Source organism: Mus pahari, chromosome 10 (assembly GCF_900095145.1).
Source record: "Mus pahari chromosome 10, PAHARI_EIJ_v1.1, whole genome shotgun sequence".
Classification (NCBI taxonomy): domain Eukaryota; kingdom Metazoa; phylum Chordata; class Mammalia; order Rodentia; family Muridae; genus Mus; species Mus pahari.
In genome coordinates, this window is record NC_034599.1 from 19,704,481 (window position 1) to 19,728,510 (window position 24,030).

At 40.8% G+C, this 24,030-nt stretch overlaps 1 protein-coding gene across 4 annotated transcripts in view; it reads right to left on the reverse strand.

Annotated features, from left to right (window-relative positions):
• Positions 1-24,030, reverse strand: part of Dpy19l1 (dpy-19 like C-mannosyltransferase 1) — an 82,514-nt gene that overhangs the window by 17,706 nt on the left and 40,778 nt on the right. For all 4 annotated transcript variants that reach the window (XM_021208140.2, XM_021208138.2, XM_029543065.1 and 1 more), the window contains 9 exons: positions 19,253-19,344; positions 15,265-15,364; positions 12,538-12,615; positions 10,752-10,838; positions 9,186-9,245; positions 8,689-8,769; positions 4,481-4,582; positions 2,455-2,526; positions 487-536 (listed from right to left, as the gene is read on the reverse strand). In XM_021208140.2, the coding sequence (XP_021063799.1) occupies positions 487-536; positions 2,455-2,526; positions 4,481-4,582; positions 8,689-8,769; positions 9,186-9,245; positions 10,752-10,838; positions 12,538-12,615; positions 15,265-15,364; positions 19,253-19,344 (722 nt within the window). The remainder of the gene's footprint in view (positions 1-486; positions 537-2,454; positions 2,527-4,480; positions 4,583-8,688; positions 8,770-9,185; positions 9,246-10,751; positions 10,839-12,537; positions 12,616-15,264; positions 15,365-19,252; positions 19,345-24,030) is intronic.

Consider the following 24,030-nt stretch of genomic DNA (forward strand, 5'->3'; position numbering starts at 1 on the left):
GAGTGGGTGGGTAGGGGAACAGAGGTGGGGGGAGGGGTATGGGAAACTTTCGGGATAGCATTTGAAATGTAAATAAAGAAAATAATAATAATAAAAAAAGGTCTTTCATTTCTTTAATTACAAGTACATTCTCTTGGTTACCTATGCTTTATTTAATATTGCTTCTTAGGAAAGTTGAGTAAAAAATGAGGAATACAGTTTTATATTTCTCTGTTTATTTCTCAAATGGTCTCCAACAGAATAACTGATTTTCTCTGCTGAAGTAGCATTTCAGTGTCCCTCTAGGAAGGAGGGTGAAGGGGTGGGGGATGGTCAGCATGAAATCTGATGAATGAGTGCGGAGCCCAGGATTCTCCACAGGAAGTTGAATAGTGACAGCTAAGAGCATCCCTTCTGAAGTGCTGAATGTACAACATGCAAACACAGAAGTACACACTATAGCAAGCATTCAGTTCATAGGAGTAAGAACAGTAAGACCATACTTACCTAGTATGTGTCTGTTGTTTAGCTACAACACCCCGCATATCATTAAAAATCTGCAAATGGATTTTTAAAGACTTTAGAAAAGATGTTACAAAAAAATAAAGGTTAAGACTCTTAATATAAATATGAGAAATATGGAGATATGAGACCACTCAGAAAATAATAATGTCAACATTTTCTTGTACTAGCACAGTCCTCGATTTTGTCTAGTAGTCACCAATCCTATTAGGAAAATTCTCATACCCCACTTAGGATGTGATTAAGAGGCTTAGGGGATGAAATGGTCTCCCTTGTGGGTGAAGGGGCAAACATTAAGAGGTGCTGCTGGTCCTGACTTTCATTCCTGCTCCTCCCCCACATGAGGTGCATCCCTTAATCAAGCACACAGGACCACTGACATGGCTCAGAGACACCAATTTATTAAAATCCTATTTCCTATAGCATGAACATCCCTATGGCATCATGTACACACCTTAGTTTATCCCCTGGAAGAACTACTGGGCTGCTGCCTCAATCTCTAACAGCTTTCTGACTGATTTATGCATTTCTGGTCCAAAGTGCTCTCTAGAATTTACCACTGGTCACCAGATTTCTCAGGCACCAAAAGTAATATAGTCATATTTTCAAAGTGGTAGGATTTTACATATTTGAAAATAGTTATCTACCTTCTATTTGAGAATCTTGTTCTTTAAACAGTGGAGCTTTATTCATCTGCCCTACTATACGCCATCACAGCTCGATTGCCATCAAAGCTGCAGTCTCTTGTTTTGCTTTATTGAGCATAGTCTCACCTCACTGTGCAGCTCTAGCTGGTCTCAAACTTGTATGTAGACCAGGGCATCCTCAAACCCACAGACATCCACCTGTGTCTGCCTGTCAGGTATGAAGATTAAATGCATGTGCCATCATGCCTGACCACTGTAGTCTTTGAATAGGTTCTTGATGGTCAATATCTGGCATTTTTAAAGATTATTAAATATGACTCAAAATGCAAAAATGCAAAGCAAGTGCCGAGCCTGCCACACAGTGAACCTGAATAAACTGACAGAAGCTGAAGCAGGTTGAGAGAGCAAAGCTGAGTACCACCAGGTGCCTGGTATAGGAGGAGGGGACTAAGCCCGAGTCTAGTGTGACAGCAGGCACAAAGGGAGCGGCTAACAATGTCTGATCTTGCAAGGCACTATCTGTCTACCTCATAGTCACTGGCTGAGTAACATATCAAAATATGCCATAGGGAAAAACTCTGGAGTAGAAAGTTCAGCACAAACCCAATAAGAACAGTAATTACAGTACAGAAGATCCTACAGATAAATTCACTGTGCTAACACAAATCACTAGAGATCAATACATTGTGGGGCTTTGTCCTAGCTTCTTCAACTGAACATTAATCTCATCTTTTAAGTCTTACACAGTTACTGCCATCACAATCTACTTAAAATCATACCTGCTTCTCGTCATAGAAGACTGATGTTCCTCAGGCCTAGCTTACACCAGGGCTAGAATTTCATTATCAAAGTAAACATGGAGCCTAAGTAAGTTATCCAGTTCATCAATACACTGAAGTCTCCCAATTCTTTTTGATTAATAATAAACCCCATTAAGATGTAACTGAAAACTGCTCATATATCATATAAAAGAGCCAAATTATTAAGTATTTTTAGAAATATTACTTAGTATTAAAATCCAGTCAGTGGACATGGGTAAATAAATTTGTATCTGGGTCAACTGTGCCCTCTAGAAATGTCTTCCAAAATGCATGATCAGAACCTAAGCCGTTCTCTCCTGCATCTAATTTCTGCTAGCAGAAAGTAAAATATCTGTAAGGCTTCTAAGTATTCATATCAAAGGCCATCAGTAAGAAAATACAGAATGTTTCAATTAACTAGGACAGATTATTGTGTAGCCAAATAATTGTAACTACTATACAAAAACAAGTAATTATAGCAACAGGCCTCTCAGTGGCAAGCGCACCTTTCTACCAATGGCAGCGACAATGACCAGAACAACCGGAAGCAGCAGGGTCTTCGTGTATCTCAGTGGAGTCTAAAATTGAGCAGTATTTGTTAGAGGGAAATGTTTTAGCCAAACAAAACTTCTTTTCAAATGGTGAAACAGGTGAATTTCTAAAGGCCTAAGTAGAGAAGATTCATACTAACATGCACCAACCAAGAGTCCAAGCTGTGCACTGATTCCCATCACTGAAATTAAAGTACATTTCCATAGAAACATTTCACCAGTGCTAGGTTGAAAACACTAAAAATACAGTTTCCAAAACTCCTGTGAAAGGCGACTCGATTCTTCCCTTTATACACTATTTGCCTATCTGAATATCTCTTATTGTTCATCCTAAAAAAAAGCAATGTTGATTTACATGGAACAAGCTACCTTGTACATTTTATGCATATTGTTCCCTACTGAGTTTCTTTTTCTTACACACAAATACATGCTGAATAATGGCCAATGCTTATAAAGGTAACAAAACTAACTTTTATACTTTAATAACAGAAAAATTTATAGAAATGTATTTAGTAGCACAGTCCTGTACACCTCTCAGTTATGAACCACTCCAGCCACTGCTGGGATGTTGCTCTTATACTTCTGTGTGCTAATTATAGGTAACATCTCCTGGGTCTGCTCCATTATATATACTGAGCATCTTTCTAGATCAGTTTAGAATTGTGCTGGGGATAACATGTAAGGTCTGTCTTTGTTCCTACTACACACATGATACCATAAAAGGCACGCACTCCCACAGAGACGATCCCCAGCGGCCTCGGCAGCACAGAGCCTGGACTCAGATGCACAGGCACGGCATACTGCGAACAGCCTTACATGGAAGGAAGTCATGCCAGGCCTCGATACACAATTTCTTTCACCAGACCTGCAATGGCCACTTTCAGGTTAGAGCAACATGCATAACATTCTCGGGAGTCTCCAGCCCCTCCTACATCTGTTCTCTGCTGATGTTTGCCTTCTATTTTCTTTACCACTTTCCTAAAGAAGCCTCAATGTCTATAAATTGGTATTTTAAGATCTTAGGAGAGATACTCTTCCTTTGATTTTTCTTACTACCGTTTGTATAGCTTTTATCAGCTATCATATATCAATACCATGACAAGAACAAATGAAAACCAACATGCAGTTAGAGTTGTCACGGCACACTTGACTAAGGACATAAGAGTCTACACTGAAGGCTGCCAGCCTGGCACTCAGGACATACAATTATCACAGTGGGACTGCAGGGGTAACGAATGTGTTGATAAAGTAGTGGCCAGTTTAGTACATTCCAATACATATAGTCTTAAAGAAAAATGTATCTGGCATAAACAGTAATAGAGAAATGCAAGATGGATGGTGCTTCCAAGCCTATAAAAACATGCTTGCTCAAACAAACAAGCTCATCAAGAACTGAAACTAATCCTTCACATATGAGATTAAAGTACCTGACTATGTGAAATCTCATTTTGTTTTCACAATACCTGTTTGTAGTATACTACTAACAACTTGTATACTATAACACACAGAATGAATGTGTTTGTTTGAAACCACTAATCCACACTGAAGGATTCTGTCCCACCATCTTCTACCCAGTCTCTAGTTTTCTTGTGAACATCAAATACCTGAATCAAGTTTTCAAAAGAGAAATGTTAGTATGGAAATTTGTGTTCAATGATATTTAAATGCAATGGGATCATTCAAATCTTGAAACTTAAGTGCAAGTGAAGAGCCCTAGAGCCCGACTAAATGAAATAGTGCAGTCTTGAAGAGAGGCAATCGGAAGTGCCTGTGTTCACCCATCCAAGCACTGCCAGAATCATTTCCGAATTGCCAACATGGAAAAGGTCATAAATAAATACACAAACGGGAAGAGCTTTCATGAAGCTGCTGGGCATTCTTCTTCTGAGATAGCCATGCATGGAGGCCCTGAGACAGCAGCCCCTTTATGAAAAATGAAAGGGGCAGGACCGAGGGAAGAAAGCTGGACTTTACATCTTACCTCCTTCTCCATGAAGTCAAACTCTGCTGCACAAGTATATAGTAAAGTATCAAAATCCTTGTAACTGAAGAATTTTGATGTTAATAAGTTGCCAATATGAGCCTAGAAAGAAAGAAAGTCAGGAATTATTGCACTAAGCTAAATATTATAACTTTGCATTTTAATCTTAACAATACCTAAAATAGCTTTTGCCACATGAAAAAGTCCATTGTTTCAATTCTGGGCTTTTGTTAAGGAAAGTTCTGCTCCTCCAACCTCACAGCTGTATCCCCTGTTCTGCTCCTTACCCATGTCCACTGCTGCCCACTCAGCAAGGCTCAAGGCATTTACCCCAGAGGTTCTCTGCTCACATCTGATTTTCTACTACATCTGATAAAACTGGCTTCCTGGCCACCACCTTGCTCTCTACCAGGAGGCAGAGAGTTCCAGCAGGCACTCATACAGATCTCAGTCCAGCACACGGGAACCCAGGTCTGGAGCACAGAGGGACAGCTGGGTCCAAATTCTGGGAAGGGCCTTAGGAGACTGTTTGCAGGTAGAAGACATGGGACGAAGTGGTATAAAAGACACCTCTGTCTGATTATCGGCATGGGCATATGTGCAGTCATGTTCAACTCCCCCAGAAGGGATGGGGCAAGCAACCACTTTCATTTTATAAACGAGAAAAGGAAGACTCACAGACACAAGGCATTCACTGAATTTCCAAGTTAATTATTCTCTAAAACAACAAAGATTAGAAAGAGAGACGATTATACCTAAGGGCACTACACAACAGGCACAAAGAATGATGGGAATGTGATGACATACAAGCTGTCAGAGAGAGAGAGAGACAGAGACAGAGAGACAGAGAGACAGAGACAGGCAGCTGGTAGACCATAAAGTCAGAGGGAGTTATATGACCTTGAAACAAATCCCAGAGAGAATGTCCTTGCAAAAGGCAAATGCCACATACACAAAGAGCTTAAATCATTGGACTACAGGACAGATGCTCAGGCCGGCTGAAGAGAACAAACACACCACCATGCTGCCTACAAAAGACAAACTTCACAGGAAAGCAGAAAGGAAAATGAACAACCTAAGTCTGAAAGAAAAAACCTTGGGTAGCAACTCCAGCATCTCATAAAATTACGTTCAAGGACCAGTGAGATTCAGTTAAGGGCACTTGTTGTGCAAACCAATGGAGTCTGTAGTCCCGGAAGCCAAAAGGAGAGAACTCCAACCCCCTTCCACACATGCCTAGCATGGATTCAGATGTATGGCTGGGAAATGACAACTGCAGGAGAGAGAGGTCAGCTGACAGTATTCACTAGAAATGATAAGCACTACTCCAGGAGCAAGGGAAGATGAAACAGAGCATACATGAGCACGATCCATAAACAAAGACTAGCAACTTTATTGGAAGAGCATACACACTTTCACACTTTAAGTAAATTAAAAAAATCTAAGTCTATGTGTACACACACACACACACACACACATACACACATACATCAAGTAATAACAGTATCTTAAAATATCATAATTTTTTTTCTAATCATAAATGCAGTAAAACTAGAAAATAGCTAGGAATAACTTTAGGAATCCTTTAGATGGAAAACAAATAAACCATAATTTAATAACCTTTAGATCATGTGGAAAGTTGCAAATGATAATTTAGAAAGGATACAAAAAGCACTACTTACAGGAATAATTCAGACAAACTTCCTAGAAAATAAGAGTGGTAGAAGCAAAAGGGCCGAGCATTTTCCTGCATGCTCAATCTTGCAAATGGACTCTATAAAAGTTAATCTCATCAGAAGAGTGTGGTTAAAATGGCTTGACAAGGAAGAGGTGGGGGAGAGGTGGTCAGAGCCTACCTAACTATAGATGGTAGGAAAAGTTCAGGAGACCTGTTGCACAGCAGGTGACTGTCATGAGCAACCCCTTTTCCATTGCTAAATGCAAAGGTGGACCTGAAGAGCGCTCCTCACTAAACAAGGACAAAGGTGTCCAAAGACAGGCTGCTTTTTACCATTCCACAATGTACCAAAGCTTCCACACAGGATACTGTATATGCTGAACACATACAATGTTACCTCAATGTTACCTGTCAAGTTAGAGAAGTTGGAAACATAATTGTTTTAATAATAAAGGACCATTTCCCTAATATGTACATATATAAAATTTGCACATGCACCTTCTGCTAGCTGGGTTCAACAATACCTCTGCTCCCTTGGTGGCAGACAAAGAATGGGCAAAGGTCTTGAAGGGATGTGCCACAGCTCCAGTCAGATGACCACATTGAATTTGCACTGAAAAACCTCCACAGGGAGAAGATCCTGAGCGCTGTAGGTCTTACTGCTGTTCTTTGGCTACAATTAAGGGGAAATGCCAGATCTACCCAAATGTTCTCTGTCTTCAAAAATGTGGGAAGCTACCACTATCCTGAAGCCCAAATCATTACAATCAGACAAAATGATTACAGGTAAAGAAAAAATCTTGTACTTTCATGATTAAAGGCAAATAGGCTTAAACTACTAGCTACCCAAACCCAGCACTAACAAGAAAGTAACACAATGAACAAGTGCGGCCTGCCTGGGAAGTACAACCCTGAGTCAGTAAGGAAGCCAGTGCATGTGGGGACTCCTGGATACGGAAGAGTCAGAAATTCCCTCCTCTGAGGCAACTACAAAACCAGACAAGTGTCACAAACAACCATGTCACAGCCTTCTAACCTAAGAGCCACCAAGTTGTATTTACTGATTAAAACGAACTTTCCTTAAAGAAATGGGAGTCGGTTGGTCTTACAAACTTTATATGACCCAGCACAAGGGAAGGCCTCGGCCAAGTAGTGGGAGTGGGTGGGTAGGGGAGCAGGGGCAAGGGGGGTATAGGAAACTTTCGGGATAGCATTTGTAATGTAAATAAAGAAAATAATAAAAAAAAAAAAAATTAAAAAAAAAAAAAGAAAGAAATGGGAGTCGGTGGCACTCCCGCCTAAGTGTTCCATCCACTATCAACATCACACTAGTTTGCTGGATCAATGCTCGTTCTCTTTGAGGACAATGGAACCAGTTTTGAAACTTGATTTGAAACGTACTGGAAATACCAGCAGGAAACATATTGGATCAGCACCAGCAGGAAATGAATGATGGAAGCTATCCTGCCAGAGCCTAAAGTGCAACCCAAGTGACACAAACAGAGGCAGACAAAGTAGGTGTAAACGCTACCTCGAGAACCGAGAGATGAGACAAGCATCTAAGGGATGGGACATCCCCACACCCCTGAAGGACGTAGACAAGAGTGCTCCAAGAGAAGTCATGCTTTCTACAAACCCACAGCTGATGCAGAAGATGGTGGTATGAACAGGGAACAGGCAAAAAGACACAGAAGGCAAAAAGACTGGAAACTTTATCAATATTTACTGAAGAATGTTGATTGTAACTTCTGAAAAACTTCTGGCCTTTTATTATTCCTAAAAAGCCAATCAACATTTTCTAACTGGCAAAATGAGAAAAAAATAACCACAACAACCAAAACCAAACACTGGAATAAAACTTAAACCTCATAGACCCATTGCTAAGAGACCTGGCTATTAAGAGTTATAAAATGGAGTCATATAGGTTAAAAAGAAACAAGCCTCCTCAAATACAGGAAGAAAGACAATAAATAAAAATGGTGAAAAATGTTCATAAATACAGAAGGCCGTGACGCCCTTTGTTCTTTTTGTTTAAGAGTGCATAGAGCAATAATCTGAACTCATGCTGTTGGCACTAATACACAAGGTCAATGTTCGGCATATTAGTGACAAGGAGAGGAAGGAGAGAGATTCTAAAGTGGGGGCATTACAGATTTAACCTGAATTAAGCCAACATTTACCTAAGCAGATTCTGCCTTTGATTTTGAAGGTACTGTCCCATTGGTTTTAAAAGGAGACTGTAAAGAAGTTATTAAATGACTGAACAGAGCTCAGATCTTAATCTCCAGAGTTTGTTTACATTTTTACATCTTTGTGACAAAGAAATATACTAAAAGGAGGACTGTCTTAGAAAAAACTATATACATCAACACATTTCTTATTTTCTTTCTTTCACTGAAGAGAGAAAATAATGTATACTCCACACCTTGAAATCTAGCTTAAGTAATGATATTCTAATAAGTCCATTAATGTATTCTCTGCCTACTGGATTATTTTCAAGTCTTTCAATTTTAAGCAAAAATATACTTACATCATCTGCAATTCCAAAGATCCTGGAAGTCACACCCTTGAGTACAACAGTTCCAAATAGCCAACAACACCCTTGGATAACCTACAAAAGAAAAATTAAAAACAAAACAAAACAAAACACCAACTTTGCTTCTGCCTTCTGAAGTCTGGTGAACTGAAAAGAACAAATGCTTTATTCCCACATAAACAATATCTTAGTCTCCAAGGGAAAATGCCTATTGTTCTGAAACCAAAGGTTATTATAACAAAAAATAAGACTGAAAACATATGACATTTCCAGCTAAATGTATTTATGTCTATTAGAGATCTAAACAAGAACTGCTCCTATGGTGGGGTCACACATGGTTGCTCCTCAGAAGAAACGTGGGGTAAAAAAATAAAACTTCAGTGGACTACTAAACCCAGAAGGCTCTTCACATATTGAGCCCCTCTACTGTAAAGCATAAAAGCAATGTTATCTTTTGGAGAAGAAAAAAGAATGCCTCGGTTTCTGCTTACCCATAAGCTGAGTTCAGATACATTCATTCTTAGGAACTGGGGCTTCATTGCCAGCATGCCCTAAATATAACACAAATGAACATCAGAAGCCCACGTAATAATATTCTGAATAATTAAGAATTTGAAGACTATAAAATTCAAAGCATGACTGATTTATTAATTACTTATTTGACATTTTGACACAAGTGTAAGATATATCCTAATTACTCTCTCATCCCAGATCCTCAGTCCCCATTCCTTCTGTTTACAAATTTCTTTCCCACAGCCATGCCTTTTGCTTTGTTTTGTGGAGTTTTCACGATTATCACCCCCTGTCCACATATGCAGTTAGTTATTGAGCTCAAAGCATCTCTTTTACAAAGGCTAAAAACCCCTACTTTCAGTGAGTTTATAAAATTGAAAGAAAATCAGCATATAAAAAAGATGAAGTCCTCTATGTTATATATGGTTTGCCTATAAAGAGGTATATAACAATTTCAAATTTTAAGTAGCTCATATAAACATAAGGTTCCCTTTAAGCTAAAAGTTCCTGACTGACCTGATGAGATTTTACATAAGATTTTACTATATTAACAAAGTATTTCTGTGTTAAGTCTTTCCAGGTACATGAATCCTACACTATATTACCTCTAGAGAAAAAAACATACTTCAAACTTGGCAAATATATATTTAAAAAAAATCTGGCAATCTTACTCCTGGGTGCAATGACAGCAATGCCTAGTTTAGGGTTGAAAGTGGCTTCAGCACATGCCTATGGCTGTGGCTAAACACCCGTCAGCCGGAAAGGACAGGCAGCGCCTCGGACTGGAAAAGGCGCATTTCTTGGAAATGGCATAAAGTAGCAACTTGTGAGACAGGAGCTTAAGACTCCTAAATTATTAATAGGTTCCAGAAATCAGGTGAATGAAAGGACGCTCCTCAAAAGGCAGAAAGCGCTCAGATGAGCAGCACAATGTGCGCAGGCGTGTGTCTGAGACACAAGCTCTGCTAAGGTACATGGATTCAGGAAAGGTTTGTTAAACACTAAAGCCCGTGGATCAAAGCCAGTTTCTAAAGTGCACAGAAGTCTAAATTTAACAAGACTTTTATACTTAGACTGAAAAGATGAAAAGAAAAATTAAGAAGCACAGAAACCTCCAACAATGAGCCCATGAACAAAGCAGGAAAGAGGGAAGGCTGAGGGAGAAGCGAGAGAGCAAGCGAGCGGCTGAGCCGCGGGGAGGCGGGCTCTGAGCATTCTCGCAGTGACTTCACTGAGTCTTATTTTCTCTGCTTTCCAAGTGAGAACTTCATCACTCTGTCAGGTAGAGATAAAGTTGATAGATACTTCATATAGCCCTGCAGAAGCTACTCACGAATCCCAAGCCAGAGATAAAGAAATGGAAACTATTTGTTTCTAAAGCAGCCAAAGAGAGATCAACTGAAAATGATGAATTAAGGAGTGGGCAGGTTAGGTGAAGCTGGGACAGAGATAGGAGAGCATATGGGGAATATCCATGATCATACGTCATTGTATACATACATATATAAAAATAACTTAAAAAAAGCAGCCAAAGGGATACTTACCCAAGTAATTACCAAAGACGATGCATAGTAAGATGTTAGTAGCATCGAGTTCCCAAACATCAACACAAAACAAAGCACAAGCGAAATCTGCAAAATCCAAAAGAAAGGCAGCTAGTGCGCAGAGACCCAAAGAAAGACCAGAGCTTGCAGTTTCAAGTTGTCTGTTCCCATGGTGGAAGGAATCTGAAGCACTTAAATAGGGCTGCCAGGCAAACCCAGCTCACTCTACATCCCATGCCCACACTCCAAGATGGCTATCACCCGCCATTTCCTGTGCACCTTCCCAGACACTGACATAAGGAAATTAGTTTATATGTCACTCCTAAGTCCCAAGTGACCACCCAACCATAGTATCCTCTCTTGCTTTGATGATTAACATGCTGAGAGAAGCTTCTCGTATCAATCCAAATCAATCTAATTCACTGTTTAAGGCTGGAAAAACCATAAGCCACTTTACACATGAGCGGCAGCTTATTGAAACTGCCCTTAGTACTGCCCAACACCTAACTGCCTTGTGCTTCTGTTTTCCCCATCCTTGGCACAAATGGCAAGAACCTGTCAGATGCATCTTATGCACCTAGCAATACATTCCTACAGAGAGATAACCCACCTCAAGAAAACCTGATGGACCAAAATGCAGTTATTTCAAAAAGACAAAATACTGACAAACTGCTATAGAAACAGATTGTACCAGTTTACTCTCCCCTAAACTAAATAACTGCATTGCTGCTGATACACACTCTGACACATACTGCACATTACTTCTTTAAGTGTTCCGTCATACTAGAGGAAATGCTGCGTATATGAGACAGAGCCATCCACAGGTATATGGTATTAGTATGAACTGCTTATTTCTACTGTGTTCTTTCTATTAGATTAGTGGTTTTCCTTTATGTCTTTCTTATGTGTCACAGGACAAAGCTGCTTATGAAACAAACATACTACAATATTTCCCCACTTCATTTTTCAACTTTGCCCACTTTCTGTATTATGCTTACTGCTTAAATTTTTATGTCAGTCATAAAAATTTATCTTATCATTTATCTCCTTTAGGTCTTCAAGACTTATCTTTATAATTTAAAAAGTCCTTAAAAATAAAAAGCCCATCCTTTATTATAAAAGTTTTGTTTTTCTTTGATATATGTCCATTTGTGTGTGGAGTTCATTTCAAAAATATATTTAAAAGCAATGTAATACACTACAAATTCAGAATAAAGAAAAGTTACAATCATTACAATTGATACAGCAAGGTACTTAGCATAATTCAACATCATCCAATTACAATATAGTGAACAAACTAGGGGCAGGAGGAATCTCCCTTTACATCATAGATGCCATACATGAAAAAGCCACACTACACTCAGAGCCATAACCAGGGACAGGACAAAAGTGTCACTTAGCGAGGCAGGAAAGAGAACTTCCAAAGCAACCTGGAGTTCTGGTCATGTGTGTGTCTCGCAGCCTAGTGAGTGACCATTCCACTTCACATGAACAGGAGGCTCCCTGGGTAGACAGTGCCCTGTGCCCAGCGCCGTACATAAGATAACAAGATCTAAATTAAAACTTTCTTGGTGGTCTAGTTAAACCAAGAGCAACTGCATCAGTGTTTGAATGACAGTGACATTAAAGAAACACATTAAAAACTAGTTTCAGAAATAAACAAATCAGGTCTAATTAAGGAGTTTATTAAGGTCAAACTAAGAAGAAGAAGAAGAAGAAGAAGAAGAAGAAGAAGAAGAAGAAGAAGAAGAAGAAGAAGAAGAAGAAGAAGAAGAGAACTCATTACCATGTGCATATAAATGATCTTCTGTAATTTATATGTATCAATGTATCCCACGACATACACAGCAAATAATGATGCAATCTGAAATCAAAAAGAAATTATGTTAAAAATAAACACACACACACACACACACACAGAGGAATTGAGTGGTTTACTTTTTCTTCTGCCTCCAAATTTATTATTGAAAATAACTATTAACTGATCTTGTACACTCCTAATATGGTCATGGCACTCCTAATGCACATGGAGAGAAATATCTACTCCATGGATTGCCCAAAATAGAACTCATCGTAGTATCAGCTTAACTCTACTCTCAACACATATAATTAAAAAGTCCTCTAGCCAATCCAACACTTTAAAATATAACTATAACATGACTACTAGGACATAATTACAGAAGACATAGTAAACTAAAATGTAACTAGGTAATAGTTATTAAAAAACACATTATGTCTCCCTGCTTGCCACCTCCATTAGTATTATGTATAATTCAAATAAATAGTCACATGCTAGTCACAATCAAATTTCAAGATCCAAATTTGAAAAGAATATTACAAGTAACTTTTTTCAATTTAAAGAGAATTCTGCTGTTTATAAAGAATTCTAAAATTCTCAAAAATTATCACAATTCTAAAATTTCTAGATTTAGATGAATTCATTGATTAAATGATATTCCAGCTCCTATAGAGGGTTTTTAGGACAGTGTTTCTAGCCTTTTCACACACACACACACACACACACACACACACACACACACAAGCCATTGAAATTAAATACTATACTTCTTCACACACAAACATGGAAAAACTACACAACAGCTAAATATTTACATACAACCTATCCAACCATTAAGTTTGGTTTTGTTTTTGGTTTCTTATTTCCAAGTCCTCCTTACATTCCCATAATAAAAAAGGCATGATTTCTTTTCCTCAGACACCCATGGTGACGGCAAGGCCTCGGGTGATTAACGTGATAGAGCAGGTGTGTGCTGTTCTGTGTGAGCCCCACTAGAGGCAGGATAAAGCCTTCTGCATATCCCTCACCTCTCCACTTAACACAGGCTATCCCACTACCTGGAAGCAACTAACAGCCCAGCCCCCTTTACACTCCTGGAGCAGAGCAGCACACTGTGGGGAACAATCTTGGGATACCAAGGATAACTCAACCCACAAAGTGAATTTAAATAGAATTTAAAAGAGACAAACTCTCAAAGATAAGATTAAGAAAAGAAGTTAAAAAAAAAATAAGCAAACAAAAACCCCTTGCCTTTTTGTTTCTTAAATGGTAAAAAAGCAACTAACAGAGTCTGCTGGACCCACAGCTGTGAGCTTAGCCCAGCAGCTGGAAGTTGAGCTAGAACATCCTCAGTTGAGGCCGAGATTCTGTCTCAAAAAATAAAACAAAACAAAGTAGCTAACCTTACCGACATGCAGCTGGGTGCAGGTGTGACACCGAGGCCTACACACACTACCCTGTAATGCTAACCCAACCAAGGAGAGTGCACACTCCCCTTCCCTGTGCTTCAGCAGAGATTAATCTGGAAGAAAGAAAAATTAAGGTGGTGTTTGTTTGTTTTTCTTGTCTTTCTGAGGTTGTGTCTGTTTCTTTGTTTGCTTTGTCTAAGAAGGTAGTAAATAGTTACAACTTCAATCCACATCTGCCTGTATTCCTGAGGTGAGGGATCTGAGTATTTAGAAGCATCTCTCCACCAGTGTTATATAAATGTGAAAAGAATAACTTCATTAACAGCAGCTCAGAAAACCATGAGCCCACAGAAGCCTCCTCTCTCAGAGTGTTACCTTGCTTTATAAATCTAGAATAGAGAAGCAGGAATACATGGCAAGATGATAAATAACCAACCATTTGGGCAGCCACACTGACCAAGCTCCATGCCTGTTCACTCCCTTGTCCCACTCGTGTTTATTCTCCATGTAAGGATTTAGGGAACTTAGCCAAAATCCCACAGTGGATTTGGGGATGGGGTCATGAAGTCCCACCCCAATTTGAGGATTGGCAATTGTCAGTTTTCTTCAGGGATTTGAGCCCCAAGATGTTACTCATGTTCCAATTAGTGATCGAACACTCATGCACAGAACTGATGCACTCAGAAGGGGTGGGTGGGAGCAGAGCACACTGGGAGTGGGGCATGCGAGCACCAAGCACGTGAGTTGGGAGGAAAATGTGGTAGGGAGAAATTGAAGGGAAGAGAACGAAGGGGATGGATCTGATGCAAATAAGCACTATGTATGCATGAACACTGGTAAAATATTTTCAGAACAAATCCTAGTGGGAACACACTTTACCCAAGACATCCCTCGGGTTAACCACAAGTTCTCCTTTCAGCACTAACAATTACAAAATAATAGACAAGCATCTGTACAAACCTGAGTTCGACTAGTAAATAATACTAATAAATGAATCTACATAAATGAATCTAATAAAAAATATCTACACTGAATTTTCTTTATAAGAAAGACCTAGAATTCTTAGAACTTAAGACTCATGAAACAAGAAGAATCAGTCTGGTCCTTATGTAACATCAACAAAGAAGAGCTGAATGTGAAAGGCGGACATGGAGGAGTTGGAGGGAAGAATGGGGAATGGTGTTACACAGTCCTCATATATAAAACTCTCAAAAACATAAAAATAAAAACTAAATCTTGGTTACAACTTTATACAAATGAGCTCACTAAGCCCAAGTACTTAAGTTTTAAAATGTGTACACCTTACCTGGGTAAGAAGCACGAACTGGGCAAACTGCCAGGGCAGCATGAAGAGCAGGCTGGAGATGCAGAGTGCAATCAGACTCCCCCTGCAGAGTTCCGCAGCCCTTGCAAAGACAGGTATCAGGAGGTTTAACTACAAAACAGTTCAGCGTAGCTGCAAACTGCTGCCAATTAGAATCACAAACGTGATCTGGCATTCACATAAACTGTGCACAAGATGAACCAATGGGCTAGAAATTACACCTTCGGATTCTCGATTACAATAATTTTCTATAAAAAAATAAATACCTATTATTACTTCAAAACCACAAAGCCCTGCCAAATAGAGGGAGGGAGGCCAGCTAAATACAGTCATTATTTTTTTCACATTGTATTTTTGTGAATTTACAATCAAACTTCTTAAATGTTGAGTCAGCACTCATGAGTTGGCAAAGAGAATGTCTAGGAGAAATGACACAAGTGACATATTGTATGAGCAACGCCGTGTGTGGAGGTGCACTGCAGGGATGGGACACAGGGTGAGACCCAGTGCCAGGAAGCAGCATGAAAGCCAGTTTTCTACAGGGGCCCCTTGGAAAAGAGAAGTAGAAGCAAAGGAAGGCACTGACCTGGAGCCACCATTAAGGGTGCTGTATTTCAGGAACAGCCTTTAAAGACAGGATGAACTAATGCCAGGCCCCGATGTGTGCCACCATCAGCCCATCATCCTCACAGAAGTAGAGTGTGCACACTAGCATACTGGGGTGAGGAGCCGGCAGTGAGGGACGCCACCATAGCTGCCTTCCTAGACAACTTCTCCAAGGAACGAGCTTGCTCTGTTGCTCTTATGTAACCCACGTATTCTTAAGCACCAGGCAACCGTAACAATCAAGTAGGTAGATGAAAGCTAGCACTTTTGATGGAGTGGAAGAGACAGACAACATCCGGCTACACCCTGGGAAGCAGGGCACCATTCTGTGACACTTCAGCCTTGGCCCTGTGCTTGCCTGTAGACATGGATGTGCTGGACCATGGTGAACACTTACTTCTAATACAACAGGTCACAGTTAGGGGCTGAAATGCCACTCTGTAAAACAAATCATTTTTCTACTACTTTTGAATGAGGCTCAATTTCCATTTTACAGTTAACAAGGGAAATTAAGAACACTAATCTGGCAGCTAGATACAGAATACACTCAGAGACGATAAGAACCAAAAGGAATTCCAGCTGGTGATGATCAATACACTATGCGCCCTGGACAGCAGAAATGAAAAACAAACATTACTAAGACAAATCGGGAGAAAAAAAAAAAAAAAAAACACAGACTGGTGGAGAAGAAAGTGATTTCTATAAAACCTAGATGTTCAAATAAACTGCCCAAACCAATTCACTAAAAGAACCTACTGCTAACCCCATTTTGAAAGTATTCCTGTCCAGGAGAAGGTGAGGAGTGCATGCCTCAGAAGAACCTTGAGGAAAATCTCACAAAGAGACCCAGATTTAAGCAGGTCGCAGCTACAGGAGCAGCCCCCAGCAAAGAGTATCGGGAAGGCATGTTCAGGTGGGACTAAGATTTCTAATCGTCCACCCTAAGGCAAGGCAGAGGCCCCCGGCTATGCAGATGAACCCAGCACCATCACACCAACAGCTCTTGGAAGTGGACAAAAGGCAGCAGAGCAGGGCAGAGTGAACTCTGGGTGGGGAAAGGGGCAGTTCTCCACTGCCAGCTTTCATGATGGAACAGAAACCAACACACAATGGGTCAGGGAAACTGGGTCTCTCTGAGGGGCCCCAGGCAGAGTGCAGCCTTGCCAGAACCTGCAGCTTAAGACCTCAAATGCACACAGATATTAAAGTTGAAAGGAGCATTTTCTGTATCCATTCCTCTATTGAGGGACATCTGGGTTCTTTCCAGCTTCTGGCTATTATAAATAAGGCTGCTATGAACATAGTAGAGCATGTGTGCTTATTACCAGTTGGGAGATCTTCTGGGTATATGCCCAGAAAAGGTATTGCTGGGTCCTCCTGTAGTACTATGTCCAATTTTCTGAGGAACCGCCAGACTGATTTCCAGAGGGGTTGTACAAGCTTGCAATCCCACCAGCAATGGAGGAGTGTTCCTCTTTCTCCACAACCTCGCCAGTATCTGCTGTCACTTGAATTTTTAATCTTAGCCATTCTGACTGGTGTGAGATGGAATCTCAGGGGTGTTTTGATTTGCATTTCCCTGATGACTAAGGATGTTGAACATTTTTTCAGGTGTTTCTCAGCCATTTAGTATTCCTCAGTTGAGAATTCTTTGTTTAGCTCTGTACCCCATTTTTTAATCGGGTTTTTTGAATTTCTGGAGTCCAGCTTCTTGAGCTCTTTGTATATATTGGATATTAGTCCTCTATCAGATTTAGGATTGGTAAAAATCCTTTCCCAAACTGTTGGTGGCCTTTTTGTCTTGTTGACAGTGTCTTTTGCCTTACAGAAGCTTTGCAATTTTATGAGGTCCCATTTGTCAATTCTTGATTTTACAGCACAAGCCATTGGTGTTCTGTTGAGGAATTTTTTCCCTGTGCCCATATCTTCGAGGTTTTTCCCCAATTTCTCCTCTATCAATTTCAGTGTCTCTGGTTTTATGTGGAGGTCTTTGATCCACTTAGACTTGAGCTTTGTACAAGGAGATAAGAATGGATCAATTCTCATTCTTCTACATGATAGCCGCCAGTTGTGCCAGCACCATTTGTTGAAAATGCTGTCTTTTTTCCACTGGATGGTTTTAGTCAATCCACTTCGATTCATTCTCAGTTGCCACAGAGCCACAGCCCAAAACAGGAAAGGAAGGAGAAGGATCGGAGACTCCTCCTCATCAGATTTAACAGGAGCAGACACAGGAAACGTGACTCAGGCGCTCCTGAGCAGTCTAGTGTCTGGACACAAGGAGTGGGAAAGCCAAGAACGGCCGCCACCTGGACGTGAAATACTCCTGAGAGGGAGCAGGAGGAGGCTTGCCCTGCAGCACTTCTTCCAGAGTGCACAGAGCCCTTCCTCTCAGTGCAGAGCCCTTCCTCTCAGTGCAGAGCTGTGCCTATCTGCAGTTGCTGAAGCAACACTGAAACCTATCGTAAGCAAGGACTTCAGGGAAGGCTGGAGTGAAAGTTGTGGACTTTAAAAAAGCTCACAATATGAAAGCCACCACAAATCTGACCTATAAAAGGTCTGACTGATGAGACTACACGAGACAGGAAGCCCTGTACAGGCCCTCTGTCTTCTAAGAGCATTACAGAGGCAAACTGCCCAAAAGGTTAGCATAGCAGCCTTCCCCACTGTTCTCACAAGCTCACCTGACCACTGAATAGAGTTCTCAGACCAAAACAGCTTTGGATTTCTCCAGGCTTTGACCCCCAGGCCCTGTTCCTTGTTGGTGCTCTGGATCAAGGTAATGCATGTCTAAACTCAGAATGTGTCCACTGAAGGACAAGCTACTTATTCTTTCTCAAGAATACTTAAACTTAATTCTGGATTTCTGGCAGGAATCTCTTAGTATACCTTGGTTTATGGAGGTGATTTCTCTCTATAGCTACTATCTGGATACTCAGACACTAAACAGGCATCAGGACATGAAGTCGTATGTTAGTGCTCCCAACTGGGATTCTACGAGTCCTGCTCCTGCAGGGCGGGCTTCAGGATGGCCAGCTTCTCCTTTCACTGGCAGCTGACATGGTAAAAGAGAAAGCCCAGGGAACAGAAGAACTAGAAGTAAGCATGGCTTTACTCATATTGAGCAGACACCATGACACAGAAGAAAAAGAAGACCAGAGGGCAGATGGAGGAAAGGCCTTTAAAGCTACATTTTTAAAAATTACTTTAAAATTATCTTTATTAACTCAACATAACAAGATCATCTTAATTTGTCAATTTTTATTTTAAAAAATTAAGACATTCTTTTTAAAAAATTTACAAAACTCTAATTTGTGGTATAAGAGAAAATAAAACCCCAGCAGGAGAAATTAATGAAAGTTACCTGAGAATATGAGTCACAAGCAACATCTGAAGCACAAGGAATGGGTATGAGAAGCTTTCTCGGAGAGGTGGCGTCCACATCACGCGGGTACACTGAAAAACAAACGGGCCACAGGATGCACTTACTCAAGGTTCTGAGAAGCCCAGGGTGAAAGGGCGATCAACAAACATCAAGTGTTTCCATGTGCACTGCACACAAGCGCTGGGTTCCCTATAAATATAAACTATGGGAAGTGAGTGGCAATGTGGGGAAAAGGCACCTGGTCAAGGCACACGCCAAGGACACGCACAGCACACAGCATCCTTATTCATCTGACCATCAATCAACCTTTGTCGTTGATCCTTTATCTTGGGTATTGTAACTACTGCTGTGGCAAACACGGGGTGTGGGTAAATTTTGGTAAAAGTGTATTTCCTATGGAGATATGCCTGAGAGTAGAAGGGCTACAGGGTGGGTAAGTATTTGTTACAACAATCCATGATGTATTTCAAAACAACTGAAAGAGTGTGGACTATTCTAGCATGCAGATGTGCTCAGTGCTGGGGGAGATGCAAGTGCTTACAGCTCAAACTGTGATCTCGAAACACCATTTTCCCCAACAGGATACAAGATTCTGTGAAAATAGCTGGTCCTGTATCTTGGGGCATACTTAGTATCAGAAAGCAAGTCTAAGACTGAAAAAGCATATGAAAAGAGTGAGTGGTGCTTCTCTCTGCGGGGAGCAGCAGTGAATGTAGACACAGGGTTGCCTGCTCAGCCCTAAAGGAACCTTCATCCCACATCTGCTAGGGCTCAGAGAACATCTTGGAAGACAGGGTAGAAAGAACTTAAGAGCCATGAGAGAAGAAGAAAGGATGCAAAAAGTTGTTTCTTGTGTATACTGTAGCCACTTCAGCTATGGCTGCCTGCACTGGGCCTGAACAAAACAGGGGTGGGGGAAGGGGGCAGTCAACAGGTGACCATAAATCACCGGCAGAGGGGGGCTGCTGGGGCCCTTCTCCTCTCTGATGCACTAGTGGCTACTGACAGTCCTGGGGAAAAGTTACAATATCAAATTGCCTTATAAGTATTTATGTTCACACCCACAGATCTGTGCTGCTCTCAAGTTTGGCAGAAGCTTCTCATTGTTGGGGGTAATGGTTAACTCAGACTCTTAAGCATTTAAAGTGCTGAGTAAGAGATAATGAGTACCCAGCTATTAATGGGGCACCTAAATTAACTGGCCCACATCCCAAGGCCCGGGGATGACAAAGGAGTAGGGTGACCCAGTCTTCTGCATATGACACAGCTACTACACACATGGATCACAGCAGCAATGGCTACCTGCACAGCTCAGGTAGATTCATTCCAGCATGGATATGGGAGGGGCTACCAAGGCCCCACACCCCGCTGAGGGGCTCTCGAAGGTTGATAGCTGTTGGGGATGGGGAAGGAGAAGGGGCTAAGTTGCCAGTGTCCCTGTGTTCTGCCCCAGATCCATGAACTTATAGGTAGCTCTGATTGCATTCTGTGAACTAAAATAATAATAATTCAAAAGGGAGCATGAAGTTGGTAGGGAGGCATGTAGAGAGGCTCTGAGGGGAGCTGCACAGGTAAATATGACTAAGATATGATGTGTACATGTAAGAAACTCAACCAAGAAAAACCACTGTTTCAAAACAGAAGGTAGGAATCCACTCTATAAAATCTGAAAAACACCAAACCCATCAATAATGAAGGAGAAAGGATTTGTTTCCATTGGAGGAAGTTAGGAGTGACAAATGAACAGGGCTAAAGCCACCTGTACCTTAATGTGGAGTGGCAGTCTTCAAACTGTAGGCTGTGATCCTTCACAGGGGCCTCATAAAAATAATTTTATGGTTGGGGGGGGGTCCCAACAACATGAGAATCTGTGTTAAAGTGTCACAGCCTTGGAAGGCTGAGAACCACTGCTCTAAAGAATGGCTGCATAATTTGTACATATGAAAAATCTGTTCAGCTTAAGAGATACTGTATATGACATCAATATGTATAAATTATATACCATTTAAAAATTAAGGCCAATATTGAATTTGTAGTGATTTGAACATCAAGAATTATGATGACCAGATATAGAACACCACATACAAAAGACCCCATGTGTACAAAATAACAGTAAAAGAAAGGAAGAGGGAAGATTCGTCTTTATAGAACACCAACTATTAAACATTGATAAAATGAGAGAATCAGGACATGGCAACTCTCAAAGGCCAACAGAATAAATAATTCAGATAATGGTCATCAATGGATATGAGCATCTGGTAACAAGCTTCCCGGAAACAAGGTATCTAAACCTCAAAGGGCCAGGACACGGCCACTGAGCAGCACCCACAGGACAAGAGCGTCAGGACATGGCCACTGAGCAGCACACAAAGAACAAGAGCATCCTTTCAACAGACAAATCCAACTCCACCACCTGACCATGGGACTGACTGCAGAAATCCAATAAAGTTGCAAACTGGTCTCACAGGCCTCTCAATATATTGCAATGACAATGATACATCATCTGCTACAGTCTTCAAAACCTGTCAAATCACAACCCACTGGTGAAGAAATAGACAGGTGCAAATCACGGAGCCTGTACCAACAGTGGGCCCAAATCCTCATGCCCATCCTGTCGATCTACAGAGGGAGCACTGCTCTAGAAGAAGCCTTCTAGATAAATGACAGCTGAAGACCATGTGTGGTCCTTAATCAAATCCTGTATCCAAAACAAAGCATAAAGGAACTGCCTGGAATAACTGTGGGAAGTTAATGTGCAATATGTTGTCACTGAGTTTCTTAAGTATGAGAAAAGTCAGCCATTATGATGTACAGCTTCACATGATGATGGCAACATGCACCATGGTGTTTAAGGCAAGATGCTATAAAGCACAAATCCCATATCTATATGGAACAAGACAATGCCCGTCTGAAAAGGTGAATACATAAAAGTAAGAGAAAGCAAACATGCAAAGTGGTAAATGAAAAGCTACTGAGATGGCTCAGAGGGCAAAGGCGCATGTCCCAACCCTGAGTTCACTACCCAGGACCACATAGGGAAGGGAAAACCAACTAACTCCTCCACATTGTCCTGGCTCTCCTATGTGGTGTGAACATACACACACCTCACACTCACAAATAATCTCTCTCTCTCTCTTTCTCTCTCTCTCTCTCTCTCTCTCTCTCTCTCTCTCTCTCTCTCTCTCTCACACACACACACACACACACACACACCCCACAATTTTTACAATTTTTAGAAAAATACAATTTTTAGAAAAATTTTAAGAAAAATTGGTAAATAAAAGTGAAGGTTAACATGATCTTATATAGGAAATACAAAAAGTTATACTCAGAGAAATGAAAAAAATAAATGTGCTTCCTTAGATTCAGGTAGGAAGGAGAGGGGTGTGGGGGAAGGGAAAATTCAGATCAAAGAAACAAAGTCTCAATTAGACTAGAAGAATGTCAGTGGACTATTGTACTGCTATAGCCACAGTGAACAGTAGATTATGTATTTAAAATGGCTCTAGGAATACTTTTAATATGTTTAAGCACAAAATGTTAGCAATTATTTTGACTAATAAATCTACAATGTGTACACTGATGATATAATTATCACTTTTCAATTAAAAATGCACTGATAGTTAATAAATCTATCTGCTTAGTAACCGTGAGCTAATGAGTCTTTAGTGGTTCTAGTTAATGCATACTGGGATATTATAACTTCCTGCTATGAAAAAATATTGGGAAGATTATCAAAATTGTTTTCCAAATTTTATAGAAGCAAGATAATCATGCCAATAAGTAATTAGTATCATGCCGATGTGTATTTTAATCTTAGTCCAGGGAAGAATACCTAAGAGACTCAATATCCCACTTCAGAGACACCTGCTCATCCATTCTCTCTGCTGCCCTAGTCAAAGTAGGCAGGAAATGGAAACAATCTAAATATCCTTCAACTGATGGAGAGTGAAAGTACAGAACATATCCACGACAGAACTCTACTCAGTTGCAAAGAAAATGAATGAAATGAGCAGGGAAATGGATAGAACTAGAGAATACTGCACTGAGTGAGGTCACCAAAACACAGAGACAACGCATCACCTCTGCTTGTGCATCCCAGCTCCAATCTTTACTAAGCCAAGTGTGCAAAGAAGCTAAGAAGAGCTCTAGAGATGAGGATGGTAGGAGGCAGGTGCTGCAAAGGAAGTGATGGGAATACAGAGCAGAGACAAGGAGAGTAACACTGAGGATGTCTGCAAAGGCCACAGGGAAAACATTTTATAAGCTAACTTAATGTTTGTGTGTGTAAAAGCGTGTGTGTGTGTGTGTGTGTGTGTGTGTGTGTGTGTGTGTGTGATGCAATTATACCACATGGGTGATGATACTACCCCTAATACCTAGGAAAAACCCTGGAGTCGCAGGTACAGAGGAATAAAAGAGTCTCCAAAACCAGTATGGGCTAGTTATTTCCATTGCCTTTGGTTGCCTTCCAGACCATGAAAGTAGTCCTATTGCCAAAGACACCATAAACTTTAGACAAGGTTTGGAGAACTGTGATGCACCTGGACTGACAGCCTCCTCCCTGAGGACTGGTTCCATGGTATCACAAGGTGACATAGTCTGCCAAGGAAGAGAAGCCCGTCAGCAGTCCTACCCAGCTGAAAAGCCCATAGCCACCACGATGCCTGGGAGAAGAGACTCCACAGCAGTGCACAGGGCCACTGTAGTCTAGGGTATAAACAGCAGCTATCAAAGTAGACTCAGTCCGCTCCACA